Source organism: Pinus tabuliformis, chromosome 1_2 (assembly GCF_031772625.1).
Source record: "Pinus tabuliformis cultivar Carrire ecotype Pingquan chromosome 1_2, CPIR1, whole genome shotgun sequence".
In the NCBI taxonomy this organism is placed as follows: domain Eukaryota; kingdom Viridiplantae; phylum Streptophyta; class Pinopsida; order Pinales; family Pinaceae; genus Pinus; species Pinus tabuliformis.
Window position 1 is genome coordinate 474748104 of NC_142298.1, and position 16764 is coordinate 474764867.

The 16764-nt window shown below is 34.5% G+C and overlaps 1 protein-coding gene across 1 annotated transcript in view; it reads right to left on the reverse strand.

Annotated features, from left to right (window-relative positions):
• Nucleotides 1-7014: 7014 nt before the first annotated feature.
• Nucleotides 7015-16764, reverse strand: part of LOC149206404 (cysteine-rich receptor-like protein kinase 2) — an 84308-nt gene continuing 74558 nt past the window's right edge. The window contains exons 2-7 of the mRNA XM_089397686.1: nt 10866-11084; nt 8471-8613; nt 8166-8376; nt 7815-8049; nt 7584-7734; nt 7015-7495 (exon numbers count right to left, since the gene is read on the reverse strand). Coding sequence (XP_089253812.1) covers nt 7109-7495; nt 7584-7734; nt 7815-8049; nt 8166-8376; nt 8471-8613; nt 10866-11084 — 1346 coding nt within the window. The 3' untranslated portion in view covers nt 7015-7108. The remainder of the gene's footprint in view (nt 7496-7583; nt 7735-7814; nt 8050-8165; nt 8377-8470; nt 8614-10865; nt 11085-16764) is intronic.

The following is a 16764-nucleotide window of genomic DNA, read 5'->3' on the forward strand; positions in this document are numbered from 1 at the left end:
GCCAAAGGCCCATAACTACTCAATAAGGCCCCGGTCCACGAGCTGCAATGTGCATGAGTGAGCTAGAGGGGAACTGATCTCAATCTTAGGAATCACATATGCTTTTCTAACAAAATGTGAAGGGCCCTACTTCTATAACTTGAGCACAGAAACACCCAAGGAGTTTAAGGCTGCAATCTCATCATCCAAAGAGACATCCTGGGTCGATGCAACAATAGGGATGTCTGACCAGTAGAAGAAAAAATGCCAAGCTTGGAAAGGAGATGGGGCAAGAGGGGAGGATGGATAAGGGGGAAGGGGAGGGGATAAATACCTAAGCAGCAAGTCGTGAATGTGAAGCGGGGGGAGTGAAACACAACTAACCTAAGGGGGTGAGAATTTTTAGTTCTTATTAGTTTTTCACTTCCCTTGGTATCATTCCTCCAATGATCCAGCTCATTTGTTGTTCTTAGTACGATCCCTAGATAAAAAAAAAGTGTGATTTGGATGGAACACATTATAAATCCCATTGCATTAGGAAATACAACCTTTCATTAGTCCTCCATGTATGATCATTTTTTAGAAATTTCTAATGGGATAATAAATGAGAAAAATCTTTGGACCCTTGGTCTAGTATAGGTGGATTATATTGCAGAGCTAATCAATTTTAGAGAAAATATCCCTTCAACGTGTATGAGTCATTTCTGTGCCAAATACATGATTATTTAAATTGAAAAATAAGGGAAGTTTCTCATCTTGATCACACCTGATACTTTCAAAAAAATGTTACAGTTTCAAAAATCAAAGTGCTAATTTAAGCTAATTAATGTGGATGACTTTATTCATTCTCATGGCAGTCAATTTGTTGGTGAACCACTAGATAATTTAACCCTAAAAGAATATTAGAAAAGACAAATATATGAGCTTTCTTAGATGGAAAAACCTTACTAGGACATCATCTAGCTAATCCTTAGGGTAGTATGAAAAGCATCCGAAATGAATTTTGAAACATATGTGACTTATGTTGTTGATTGCATACTTAGTATTGAGAAAAAATGAAAATGTACTAGGGAAAGATTATATTGAATGAGATATTCCACCAACTCACAAAATTCCCCAAAACAAGACAATTCTATATGTATTCATACTTAATATATAATCTGGTTTTAGTAACCAATTTCCAACATTCCTGCTAAAAGCAAACATGGAACCAAATGTTGCTTTACTTCAACTCCAATACCCAATGTTTTGGAGCAAAATTCCTTTTATTATCTAATAGGATTCAAGTTTATTTTATATAAGGAATGAGTACAATGCTCATCAGTCATGAACACATTGGATTTGTTTGGAAGATAGAATATGTTTCAAGGGAAATGGTGTTTTTTCATATGCTAATAAGTACACTACAACTTCAACTTATGGATTTGAAGAAAAACATAGATTGTTTTCAAAGTTTGTCTAAGATGTTTATTTCCTATTAGAATTCTACAAGTCGAATCTCAAATGGGCTAGTCTTATTATGAATAATAAAATTAAGTAATTTATCCATATGATATTTGAATATTGGTGTTTGATAGTGACATAGATAGAAAATTTTATAGATAAATTTCATGAAAACAATCTATATTTTTTCATATGCTAATAAGTACACTACAACTTCAACTTATGGATTTGAAGAAAAACATAGATTGTTTTCAAAGTTTGTCTAGGATGTTTATTTCCTATTAGAATTCTACAAGTCGAATCTCAAATGGGCTAGTCTTAGTACGAATAATAAAATTAAGTAATTTATCCATATGATATTTGAATTTTGGTGTTTGATAGTGACATAGATAGAAAAATTTATAGATAAAGTTCATGAAATGGGCTCCTTATAGTTATATAAACTAACGAGAAACCAAGATTTAACAATAAAACATGTTTAAAATATCACAAAGACAATTTATTGTAACAGACTCCCAAGATCTACTGGCATTATGTTGAGTAATACTGTCAAAGGGAAAAAGGAGGCTATAAGTTACAAAGATCTAAATTGAGATAAGGTCAAACTAGGAAAATTTGGTATCAACCACGATTTTTAAGATTGGAAACCCATGACTTAATTGAAACATTAGATGATAAGCATGATGAAATTCATTATGATAGGATAAAACACAACTTGTGGTATAATTCTTTACATATTTTTTAATAAAGAATGCATGGTAGTGGGCGGGGGTATGTTGTTACTCACAGTAGACAATATGAGTGATGAGAGTCATTATGAAAGGATAAAACATAAGTTACATGATGATTATTTACATATTATTTCTAATCAGTATTGTACAAGGGGGAATCCATGGTAAGGCTCAGATATAAATAATTAAATTTCATTTATCCCTAAACCCAATCATTTTAAGAAGGTTGAAGATAAAAAATTCAATTTTTACACACTAGATGTATTTTCAAAAGTGGTAATAGTTCTAGAAATGGTTATGGATGTGCTAACCCTAAGAACCCTAAACATGCTAAGGAGTATGTAGTAATCACTTCTTCCAAGAAGAAGAGGTCCATTCCTAGTAAATGTATTAAATGTTTAGGTAGTTTCATAGGCAATGGTAAGCAATGTAAGTATTCAAAGAAAGCCAAAAAAACTATATTTGAGTAATATGCATCCATGACTTATAATTTTCATGTAATTTAATGAATATATTGAGGATAATAATGTTTTGGTGCAATATCTCAAAAAATTTAAGATGAATTGATTACCCTACAACATGCCAATTAAAGTAGGAATTAAAAAAACTAGTAGTTTCTTAAGTAAAATTAAGGGGAGACAGGATGATATAGTGCGGTGAAGTTGAACTTCATTGAATAAAGTTGAAACACCTACCACTGCCAAAATGAAAAAAGCTAACAAAGATATATTTAGGTATATTGTGGATGACCAGTGGAGGAAATAGAAGACTTTCAATAAATTTTGATATAATTTGAGAAAATACTAATTCCTAAACCCTTGATGGTTGAACCACTACCTATACAAGGTCCAATCGACCAAGAAGATACACATAAGATATCAACCAAGGACCAATATAGTAGGAATCAATCCTAGTAGTAAGGGAACCATGGATGCTAATTTTATTATAAAACAAAATCTCTTTTTGACATTTGCCATATTGATAATAGGGCTCTTACTTTAGGGTGTAAGATTAATATAATATAGAAAATTTTGAAATAGAGAAATGTCTTTATTTCAATGACAAATATGTCAAATTATTTATGGACAAGCTGAAAACCCTAAGTCATCTCTAGATAGTAAAATATATTTTTCCATTATATCAAATATTGCTCAAAATTAGGAGATGCTACAATTCTAGGCTAATAATACTTAGAGAGTTAGTTAAAGATTATTACGACATTTAAAAAAATAGATCTCACATATTATTCATTGGTAACAAAATGAAAAGATTTTTGAAAGGCCCTTTATTAATTGATTACTTAAGTGATAACAAAATAGGAGTTTGTCATTAAGTTATGGTGAAATAAGAATATATTTATTGCTAATCTTGATGGTTTACTAAAATTTTCATTATAAAAAATTAAACTATGGATCATTGGTTTCTCCATAGATAATGTTGAACATAATGCCACTATTGGAGATTGCACTAAATTATTTAGAAATTAATTCGACAATATCAATATTAAAGAGGAAATTGTTGTGTTCCCATTAATGAAATTTGCTAAAATATAGATTGATCATCTTATGTCCACGTTAGGAAATTTTGTGAGCCTCAACCACAAACATGTAATTAGGATTTCCAATAAAAATTTCTCTATTAATTCCAATAACCATGATTATCATTTAAAAAAATGAAAGATGAGTTCAAAAATACTTCTCATACCCAAAAATGTTTGTAAATCCATTCTTATTATTTCCCCCTGTTAATTTAGTTTATTTTCTAATAATGGCCTCACTTTGTTAATTGCTAGAATAAATTAATGGGTAAAATAAATGATAACTAAAGTGGCTTGTAATTCTTATTTTCAGTTGTTTTTATTTTCTTTTTGATGGGAGAAGCCACATCATATCATTTAAAGAAAAATATATTTCCTTTTCAAAATTTTCCTATTTAGTGATAATAATTTTTCTCATTTATATATCATATGGGAAACAACAAAATTCAATAAATTTTGGATTAATCATATTACATGTGTTTACTTTCTAGTTGATCTAAAATGATACTTAAGATTCGGGGCACGACTTGACATTGTATAAGCCCTTTTAAATTGTTAATGCTGATTTGATCATAGAACAAAAATTCGTATATCTATAACTTAATGTGTGAATGGTAAACTTTAGTATATTTAGTTAGTTTATGTAAATATGTTAGTAAAGAAATAAATATAGGTATACTCCTATCTTGGTCATTGTTCTTAATATTAATTTATTTACTCATATACATGAAGAAAAGAAAAAGTTTTAAATTAATTTTAAAGGCATTCATATTTTTTTCTTTGATTATTATATCATGGTATTCCACATAATCACTTGGGAGGGATAAGTAAAAAGGGATAACACATAAATTTTATTGTCCATATTATACTTAAATTCAACGAGAGCATGCCACATCATCACGTGATTCAACGTAAGTTTTAAGTATTACCAATATAAATGATAAATAGACAAAACAATCCTAAAAAGTCAAATATTATGATAGGATCCATGATACAATAATAGACTTAAAACAAATATTGAAATCAAATGGGGAAATAATGTTGTCAAAGCCAATGGTTGAAACTATAAATACGATTGACACGTGTGTTACAACAATTCAACTATAAATGCGATTCAACACATTTGTCACAATAACTCTATTACTATAACTCAATAACTCTAAAACTATAAACAAAATTTTATTTAAATTCTATTCAAATGGTATATGAGCATATTTTTTTCATAGAACAAAACAATAAAAATAACATACATTTATTTATTTATTGACCGGAGGAATCAACAATTGAGTAGGTTTTGTACTTGCATGACATGGGGTCGATTCTGACCTCTACCACCATAACTCCTAGGTGAACTGTGCTTCCCTCCAGCGTATGATCACATGTAAGCAACTAGCGATTTGAATATGGGAACCTTGTACTCACACTTTATATTTTCACGGACTTGCCAAGTGAGATCCTTAGGGAGACGGGGGTGAAAATCTAATCTATAATTGATGTAATAATTTTGAAAACAGATAAACACAACATGCTATAATAGTTTTATATATCAAACATTTCTCTCAAATACTATTATTCATGATGGAAACTAAGATCAACTTAGTTAAGTTATGGTTTTAATATTCAAGGTCCAAGCGAAGTAGTTCTAATTTAAAACACAAATGATGACTCTTATACTTCAAGAATAACTAGTCGTATAACTATATCTATCTTAATTTCAAGTTTATTAAGCACAAAAAGCAATCAAATCCTTTAAGGTACAAACCCTTTGTCAAGTTTTACACTCACAAAAATTTTTGCACCTTGAGGAATTTGGTTGGTCTCAATATTCTATAAATTAAAAGTTAATATGGATCTATGTAGATACATGACACAATATAGCATCACATATAATAATCTTCAATTTTTCCTAATTTAAATTAGGCATAAAATTGTTCCCTATTTATATTTTCCCATCTCCTTGATTTTACAAATTGGATCTTTAATGTAATGAACTTTCCTCTAATGTGATTTTATTTTGCATAAATAAATATTTGAAATTTAGCAATTAATTTTATTTTGCATAAATAAATATTTGAATTTTAACAATTAATTTTCTATTAAATTAGATATTAACAAATATTCTTCTCTAATTTCCTATTATTTAAACTAATTTCATCTCGATATTAACTTTTTAATTTATTCACATTTTTTTCCATCTATAATTTTTTTCTTAAGTGATAATCTATTACAAATCCATTTGGCTTCTTAGTGATCTATACACATCCATATACCAACATCTCAAGATAGAATGCACACATATATTTATAATACTAGTAAAATATGTTAAACATGTTGGATTATTTTTACTAATGTAGCTCCACTAGGCCGATCATAATAATGCAACAAATGGGGGCATTTAATGTAGAAAAAATTGTTTGTTAGTCCCATCTGAGTGAGCTAATACAAATAACTTGTTTCATTTTCAAAACCAAACTTTTGACTATGGGGCATTAGTGTCACATTATCTAGGTAGGTTATGTTTAAATACTAAAGCCTTATATTTAGGTAAATAAGCCATACTTGATTGATTAGACAAGAGTTGACTACCAAGTTCGCTGTAGGATTTTCACTCTTAAGTTATAAAAGTGGATGACATATTTAAAAACAATAGACAAATTTTCAAAACTAAGCTTTTGACTATGGGACATTAGTGTCACATTATCTAGGTAAATTATGTTCAAACACTAAAGCCTTATATTTAGGTAAATAAGCCTTCTTAATTGACTAGACAAGAGTTGACTACTACATTTATGGTAGGATTTTTATTGCTAAATTCTAAAAATGGATGACATACTTAAAAACAATAGACAAATTATGCATTGTCGAAGAAAATAACATTTTCCACTAGATTTGCAATTGAAAGGTACAAGAGAGGAAGAAAAACAAGACAAACAACAGACTCATTCATACAATCGTGTTCTCAAAAAATTATATCTACACACTTTGAATTAAATCCACATTAATATTTTTGCACGCAATCATGTTTTCAAAAAGAAAAAGGAAGATCTACACACCTGTTGAATTAAATCCACATGAATATTTTTTCACTTAAATGTACTAAATCCGGAGATTGCATGTAACATTTCAATAGTATATTAAATCCATAGAATGCTCGTACCAATTTAACATCGTTGTGCATATGATAAGTTTAATATATTATATCTATATATTGCGTGTCAAATGCATAATTGTTTTTCAATTCATTCCATTTACAGGAATAATCAATATGTTTTCATTGAACTAATCTCAATACAATAAAATTTAATTTGTATCCTTTCTCTAAAGAGTATTAATATATGTTCATGGTATTTGTAAAATATAATAATCTCCAACCATGTAGAATTATCTAATTTGTCACCTGGAAACATTTTATTTGTTTTCATCTTGGACCAAAAGAGCTCATTGAAATGGTGTTTAATGATATTGGAGTGGAAGAGGAAGAAGTGATCTTTGAAATTGAATTATGTGATGTAGCTGAAACATTTGTGTTATTATTTGGCTGTGAATGGTTCGCTGCAATATTAGTATTAGTGTTTGGGTTTAAATGAAAGACATCTATAAAGGGTGGTGGATTGGGTTCTGAAAGATATTGGTTTTTTCTAGTGAGAAATGTTATAACTTTAGACATGGAAGGACGTAGTGTTGAAGATGCTTGTGTGCAAAGAAGAGATATGTGAACAACTTTTAGTACTTCCTCTTGGTAGTTTTCTTGGATGTTGGGATCAATTATGTCCAAGACAGTACCTGACAGATGACAATTCCAAACCTGCACCAAACATATTTTATAAATTTGAATGTCATTTCAATTTTGCTTTAAGAAGAAAAGAGAATTATGAATATGTTGAGGCCATTACCATTGTTAAGAGAGATGGTATATCATTTGTGTGAATAGGGGGTTTATTACTTCTTCCAGCAATAATCTCAAGGACTAGCACCCCAAAAGCATAAACATCAACTTTTTCTGTCAAATGACCATGAAAGAGATATTCTGGGGCCATGTAACCTCTGTGAAAACAAAAATAAGTATTAGCCACATTTTCTATGAAGAGGATTTTATTATTCATATTTATTAAATTTATTCTCACCTGGTTCCTACGATTCTCGTGCTAATATGAGTTTGATCCTCTGAGAAGTATCTAACCAACCCAAAATCTGCAATTTTAGGTTTGAAATGGTGGTCTAGTAGAATATTGCTAGCTTTTATGTCTCGATGGATGATGCGTGTATCTGATTCTTGGTGGAGATAAGATAGGCCACATGCAGTTCCTAATATAATGTCAAACCTCCTTTGCCAATCTAGTACATTTCCCATGTTTTCATCTGTTGCAAAGTGTAATTCTATCTCAAATAACTAAAATATAACAAAAAGAATTAGTAACTCCTAACATTTAAAGATTAATTGTAAGGAAAATCAACTTATAGGGAAGAAATATTACCAAATAGAAAGTGATCAAGGCTTTTGTTGGGAAGGTATTCGTAGACCAAGAGTTTTTCTGGGCCATCCACGCTACATCCAAGAAGTTTGACTAGGTTTTTGTGTTGAACACAACTTATCAAATTCACTTCATTGAAAAAATCACTCACATTATCTTCTTTATTGGAAAATAATCTCTTCACATCGATTTGTCTACCATCTATCATAACTCCCTGCCAAACATGTCCAATAGTTTTTGCTCAATGGTGTTGTAAAATTATTAATGTATTTAAAAAATCAATCTCATAAAATGGATATGGAAATCACCTTATATACTGAACCAAAGCCACCTTGACCAATTTTGTTTGTAAGGTCGAAATTTTTTGTTGCAGTTTGCAGAATTTCAAATTTGTAATTTAGTTTTGATTTCGATATTGCTGTTGAAAGTTGACATGATGGTTTGTAGCATCCTGCAAAAAAAATTTATAACATGTTAATAATTTTAGTAGTATAACCATGTTATCAAATACTACATTGTTTTAGTTTATGAAATCTATGCATTGTTCTCTATTACATGTTTTATTTTCTAATAAACATAAAAAAAATTAAAAATCAAGGAAAATTTTAGGGGCTAATATTTGCAAGTGGGTTGACTTTCCATGTTTTTTCTAGAAAAAGGTATTCGCCAATTTCCATTTTTTCTAGTTATGATTAGCCAAAAATTATAGTTCAAAATTATTTGACCCTAAAAATCGCCAAAATTTTATATAAACTAATATAGAATAATTAGGAATATAAATATTATTACCAAACATTTTACAATTTACATATTATGGAGTAGTAAGATTTGCCAAGATTTATAAACTTTAAGATAAAATTTCATCCTTAAAATTCTCCCTGTTAAAAATTAATGTAGTGAAAACATTCAATACTTTATCTTATACCAATTATAGTTTTAACATCTATAGGATTTATGGTCATTGGCAATTTTTTACATTAGTAGCATTATGATATCTCTACTTTTATCATTAATGTTAACACTATTTAAATAGTTACAACTTGGTGTGTATTGAGTGGTGGGTGAGTGAAACACTATAAATTGTTGTGTATATTCTCAAAACATATCACATAATCCATCCTTTCAAGCCTTAGTAGATATGGGAGTGTTGGGTAGCAGAAGCCCCACGCAACGGTCATGGGGCACAAAGCTTGAAGTTTTGGATAAAGATAGGGTAAAGACTCCACGGGATGCGTGGAGCACGATTTGTCATAAGTTAAAGTCAAAGGGTAGTCCACCCAAAAATAATGTAAAGAAATGTATGTTGAGTTGGCCCGCCCATGGATCACGGTCCATGGAAAGGTGCAAATAGAGTGAGGCTGTATGGGTAGAGAAAGTGAAGTTTTGTTGTATGTTTTTGGATCTGAAATCTAATGGGTTTTTGAGGAAAGCACTTTGAAAGCATCTGTAAGTCTAAGTCGAGGGTTTGGGTAGTAGATAGAGGCTTTGCAACTATGTGCACAGAGGCCTGGAAGAGTTCGCAGCTTTGTGTGCGGACCCCTGCAGCTGAGTGCGCAGGGCAGATCTGGAGGTGATAGTGAAGAAAGTGAATAAAGATAAGTTTCTTCTATAATTTTGTGCTAAATCTAAATCTGGCTTTTTGGATGACTGTTTTGATCTATGCGCATATGCTTGCTTCTTGAATACATATGAATCTGGGTTTAATCTAAGTACGTGAACTGAATAAATCTGATAAATGTTTGCTTAAAGACCCCTCTAAATAGATCTAATTCCCAATACTTCATTCAATAAGATTAGATCGGTAGACTGCGCGCTAATAGAAAGCTAGAGGTATTCTGGATCTACGCAAATGTAGAGTTGCGCTAAGCTGTAGAACGGTGCATGAAACCTCCAGAACACATCTAGACATCCCCAGGGTGCGGAAACCTGGTTCTATCACCCTCCCCTGGTACCTCGAGTGAGACCTCAGTCTGTGCTCCATGGGTTGTTACCGAAAGGGCCGGTAGTTGCAGGATTTGTTTGGCTAAATAATTCTTCTGAACCTGGGTTAGGCCCATATAAGCCAACAAATGGTTTCATTGCCGGGACCGGGATCTGCCTAAGGGCTGTCTGATGTGGGAACACTGGAACCCTACAAAGAAAGAGATTGATGAGTGGTGGGATCTAAAAATCCACGAGTTTGCAGTTCAAGAAAACAGAAACCCGCGAGTATCAGAGGAAGATTGGCTGGACCATTATATATTCACAGACATTCACGAAATCTTCTTCGCGTCATTTCTGGTAGAACTGTACGAGTGGATCACAAGGCTAGCTAACAGCGTGGGAAGGTGCAGATTGGACCAGCCTATTGTGTGGACTCTGGAACTGGTGCACAGGCTAGAAGCCACCGAAGATAAAATCGCGCATGCAGTAGATCATTGGTTGGATCGGGTAATAGGAGGATTTATCACTGAGTTCACGATAGATACAACCATGAGCTATAGTGAAGCAGAAAGGCGGTTTCTTCAAGGACCTCGGGGTAGGTATATCAAGTCATTGAATACCTGGATTAAGATGTTGTTGTGTGAAAAATAGATTATGCGCATTTATTGATGTCTGGAGTAACGCGGAGCGAAAGAGGTTATCACGAAACGGGAGGGGTGGAGAATAGTCCTTTCGCTTCTATTTCACGGGGGAGCGAGGAGGAGCTCGCGAGGTTCTTACCAGGAAATGCGGTCCAGTTGATTAGGGAGTGCTTCCCACTGATACCACCTCCGTCCACGCCACCCCCCGCATCACCTTCATAAAATCTGTCCACACCAACCCCCACCCTACGTTCCACCCCATCACCACCAAAAGTCAAGATGGCGAGTGCAATCAAATTGCCAATATTTAAGGGTGTAGGGAATGAAGAACCAAGATGATTCTGGTTTGTGATATGGTCTGTATGGGACGCCCAAGGCATAACAGATGAGAACATCAAGAAGGACACCCTAGTTACTGCACTACAGGACCATGTGTTGACATGGTACATAATATACTCGGCTGATCATCCGAATGAGGGAATAGCAGAATCCAAGATGCATTAAATAAAGAGTTTGGCTAAAACCAAAGTCAGAAACCCAGTCGGTTATTGGGTTCAAGGAGATCGTAATATTGCCAGGTGAAACTCCGTGGGGTCTAGACCAAAGGTTAAAGAGCACTATTCATGAAGCCAACATGACCTTGACAGATGCGTAGCATTGCGCATGGTTTGTGGCATCATTGACACCACATCTGAGGACGGCTCTATCACAAAAAAGGATCTCAACCCAAGCTGAGGCACTAGAGACAACAATGAGGTTGCACGAAACCCCAATACCGGATCCAAGGTTGGGAGTTCAGCAAATCCGTGCGCAACTTCAAAACCTGAGTTTAGAAATGCAAAGCTTGAAGCAAGAAACAGTATCCCCGCCAGAGGCATGTGCGGAGGTAGGTTGTATTAAATGCAAGAGCGAGGGGCACGATAAGGACCATTTCCCTGTCTTTGTGAACTATCTAGCAGTGTGAGGCTCGATGCCATTAAAATTGGAGGTATAAGCAGGACCAAGCGCCGCACCTGTGCTCTAGTGCGTGATTTGTCAAGTGGGTGGAAAACACGCAACGGATAACTACCACCTATTACAAAAGTATATCTAGACCCCGCAGCAGCTGTATTGCAATTTTTGTCTATCAATAGGACACAATGAGCGAACATGTCGAAGTTATGACTTAATGATGGAAAGAACCCCAGCTTACCAAATGCAGACTGAAGTGCGAGTAGGATTTCAAGGACACAGCCGAGGAAGAGGAATGAGGCTCGGGTAGGGCCATGGAAAACTGATCTGTTATAACTTTGGAGGGTTGGGACACTACGCTCATGACTGTACTAACCTGACTAGGACTTCGTGCCCCTATTGTGAGCAGTTTGATCATGAAATGGTAGACTGTCCAACGTTAATTGCCCAAATGCGCGAAAAGGGAGTGCTACAATCTCCAGCAACCCAGAATGTCCAGATGATGCAATCAAAACCTCGCGAAGAGGACCCCAGTATAAATATGGTACTGAAGAGCAATGCAACTATAGGAGGAAATCCGCAAGAAGAGCGTGCAAAAAGAAAAAAGAGGCACGACACACCTACAAAGGAACCTGACTCTGAGCCAGAACCAGGGATGAAGATGCCGAGGGAAGCTTAGAGGAGCTTTGCAGAAGCCTCTACTCCAGGTAGGAAGGATAAAACGGAGCCAGGAGTGGACCCCTCCATGATTACTACTTTTCTCGAAACTTGCATGAAACTGTTGTGTGATAGTAAAGCCATTCAAGGATTACAGGATCGGATCACTGGGTGCGCCGGATCGGGCGAGCCACATGTAGTCTAGAAAATAGGAAGACATGCTTTGTGCACCGGATGGGAAATGAGATTGACAGTGAAAATCGGTGAGTAGGAAATGGATCAGGTCATTCTACACTTAGGCTCAGATGCGAACGTATTACCTAGACAAACCTAGGAGCGCATGGGCAAGCCCGCACTGCAACGGTCCCCGATTCAGCTACGAATGGCCAACCAACAAAAGGTCTTACCAATGGGCCGATTGCAAACAGTGACCATAGATATCGATGGTGTAAGTACACAGACCAATTTTGAGGTCATAGAGATTGTTGATGACAGTAATCCTTACCCTGCATTGCTCGAAATTGATTGGGAAACGAACATGAAAGGGATCATTAACTGAAAAAGGCAGAAAATGACGTTGGAAAAGAAGTCACTGCTAGTTCCGTTGGACCCAGCAGAAGGAGAACGCTACGCCGAACCTGTGGGTGATGAGGAAAGTGATGACAAACTGGATTGCATCTATTAGATAATAGCACAAGACCAAGATTGGCTGCATTTCGCAGACGGTGGAAGAATCTCATGGGAGCATGATAGCACCTACACAGTGGATTCCGATGAGGAGACTGAGTGATGGCAGAACCAGTTGCAGGAAGCTACGACACTGAATTGCAATATGATGATTCGGTCATTACGATGCGTAACCACCGAGGAATGACAGTGGCCAGCAGAGAGCGAAACAACAGATGAAAGGCAAGTCGTCCATCTTGGCACTTTATGCATAGCGCGGGAGCAGCATAGTGTGTTGGAAGACGTGTTGCGCTCACCTGCAGGGGGGCCACAAAAGCTGAGATGTAGGAGGTTATTTTCATGTTATTGAATTATCTTAGCTATCGTTTTGGGTCCACTTGGTGACCTATCCTCCTTGTATCAAGGACTTGATACATTTCATGGACTTTTGTCTAATTTAAAGATAATTTGAGCTAGTTTCTCTCATATAAGTAAAAGTTCAATTTACCTCTTGGATTCATTGTCACACCTTAAACATAACTTCTATTCATTAGTGATTTTCTCTATCTCTTTTCCATAATGGAGGACTAGTCAAGTGGCTTTCTTTGATGGATCTTGTGATGTGATATGATATCTTTTCATGAATGCTTGTTGTGGTTGTTGTATGTTGCATGGTACAGTAAGTTAGTTTATTTGTCCTATCTTGGTATTAGGTTAACAAGATAAATTTTCTTATGCTAGGTTAGTTTATTTAGAATTTGCTTCATAGTCCCTTGTTGAGATAAACCCTTCCTCCAAGTATTTGAAATCATCTGTGGCATTCATTAAATGTAAAAATCATTTGATTTTTTATATATGGTAAATTAGGGTTAAATTGTATAAAAATATTGTATTCTATTATTTGATGACTTATTGATGGATTTCATAGGGTTAGGTCTTGTTTACAAGTGCATTAGAGATGCTAGTTAATTCTTTTATGCACTTTTCATTCATTTTCTAAGGCTAACATTGATCATTATTTCGTGTTAAATTCCTTATTAATTGATCAAATTCATTGCAATTTTGCCCTTTGTTTACTCTCTCATAATTTTTCTCTATCTCATATAATTTTTACACAATATTAATGGCCATATTCATGCTTGTTATAGGTCATCATTTTGCTACAATTTGTTGGCCTAAAACCCTAGTTTATAGCAATTTTTGGTTTTTCTTGATTTGTTGTGTTTGGGTAACCTATTTGAGAAACCTGAGGCTAACCCTAACCTTTATATTGATTCACAAGTCCTTTGAACCAAAATCTTTATTCATCTACTATAAATCTAGTTTGTCTTAGCTTTATCTTGTGCATTTTTTTTGTAGGATCCTTAGGGGGGATTTAGCTTAAGATCCTTGGGATATTTGATCCCTAGACCCTACCAAGGAAGCCTCCATTGTGTTTGATTGTTTCCTTTTCTAAATAGAGGGGAATAGTCACTAGGATTACAATGGAAACACTCACATGTGTTGCACGTTGTTTAGGTAACCTAGTGAGGCTTTGCAATTGGTGCTAGATTTTGTTGTAACAATTACCATTAAAAATTTGATGCACATGGATAGGGGTTGCTAAAATAGTTTTCTAGACTATTACAACCTTTCTCTCTCCAATAATTCCATCCAAATTCACTCTCATATGCTATTATATGTTGTTGGGAATAAGATTCCATCCCTAGGTGACTTCTCAATTTGTTGAAATTCCAAACACATCCCCAAACATTTTTCCAATGAGAGTCCAAACATGTTCCAAGAAATTTTCACAATTTGTTGAGATTCTAAATCCATCCCTAGGAGTCTTCTAAAGTTTTTGTGCATCTAAATCCATCCCAAATATTTTCCTTTGTTGTTGTGAGTATAAATCCATCTTGATGAGTATTTTGGAGTTGTTGGGAATCTTAATCCATCCCAATATGTTTTCCTTTGTTGTTGTGAATATAATTCTATCCCTAAGAGTTTTGTGGAGTTGTTTGGCATATAGATTTTTTCTAGAACATATTCCTTTCTTATTTTGAATATTTCTCCATTATAGGAAATTTTTGGAGTTTTTTGGTTCCTAAAATCATCGCAGATGTTTTTTTAGAATTGTTATACATCTAAATCCACCCTTGGCTGTCTCTATTTTTCATTCAATGCTCAACCCATCTAATGAATGTTTTCTCTACAGTTTTCCATCTCATACGACATAGGGTGACCTTTTTTATTTCTCAAATAGCTGATTATACCCATTGATTGATGTATTTACTTATTGAGGTTTTTCCTTATGGTTGGGCATTACTACTTATCTAATTGGAAGTAAGGACTCTATTAGAGATTTTGTTATTAAAATGACTATTAGTATAGGAGTTTCTACTATAGAAGATATTGGTATGGAAGATTCTAAAAAGAAAGCTATTGCTATGAAAGTTTCTACCATAGAAGATATTGCTACAAAATCTTATGCATAGAGGTTGTTGATACCTATGTTACTATTGTGATAATTTTATGTTAAATTGGAAACTAGGGCCAAACTCCATGTGGGTTAGCTTATTTCTGGCAGCTGATATTTTTATTGGATCCCTCTCGTCGAGAGGTGTAGGATTGATCCAAAGATTATCCGATTCTGATAAGTATTTATGGAGATATGAATTTATTTTTGTTTATGTAAGTATTATAAAGCCGACCAGCTCTTATGTAGGCTCTAGAAGCCCAAAAGTCATGTCTATTCACTTATACGTTTTTAGTATAAATGGAAGAAGACTTTAAGTCATTCGACACACTCACTCTCTCGTGATCTCTCTTCATCCTGTTTTGGGTTTGATGGAGAAGAGATCTAAAAGGAGTGCCCTAATATCTACGATGCCCTAATGGAGAATGCAGTCATGAATCAACAGGCAATGGAGATGTATTCATCTACGAATAAAGGTGTAGGGATATAAGTAATCACAGGACATAAAGCGCAGTTATGAAGAAAACGCAGGACATAATGCTATATATCCAACGTTGTTCATGTTATATGGAACCACATATATATACACATCATCAAAGACCTAACACACAGGCAGAATGTTGGGTCATGAAACCTCCACGCAGATCATGATACGCTCAGCAATATACCACACAGATCATGATGCGCTGGGAAGTCAAGTCATGGTGATACACGCAGATCAACATAGATATACCATGCGGTTGAAACATTGCACAGTCATAGCCGCAGCCAAGTGGAAAAGATAAAGCCGCAGGTATAGGAACGTAGTTCTGTTCATGTATGCTGTCCACACAGTCATAACCGTAGTCATGAAATCACCCAGCCGCCGTAAGGGAAGATACATGTTTTACAGGTTTCTTACGCTGTTCATGGAAACCTATACATGATGAGGATTCTACGCACAGCTACATGAAGATATGCAGACCATATACGCAGTCATAAAGACCTTCTGCACAGATAAAGGAACTCCACACACAAACGCAGTCATGAGATCAACGCTGTCACGATAGAAAGATATATGTAGCTAGAACGCATCTTACGTTCTGGGCCAAAGCAATGAAATTGTCATTATAATAATGGAAGCCTGTTGACAGCGTGATATGGACAGCATGATATGTATGAGCAGCATGAAGCAATATATGTATGAAAAGCTGGGAGTCCTTATGAAATTAATAGATGGAGACCTTGCGCAGAAGATATATACGCACAACATACGCAACAATATATATATATATATATATATATATATATATATATATATATATAT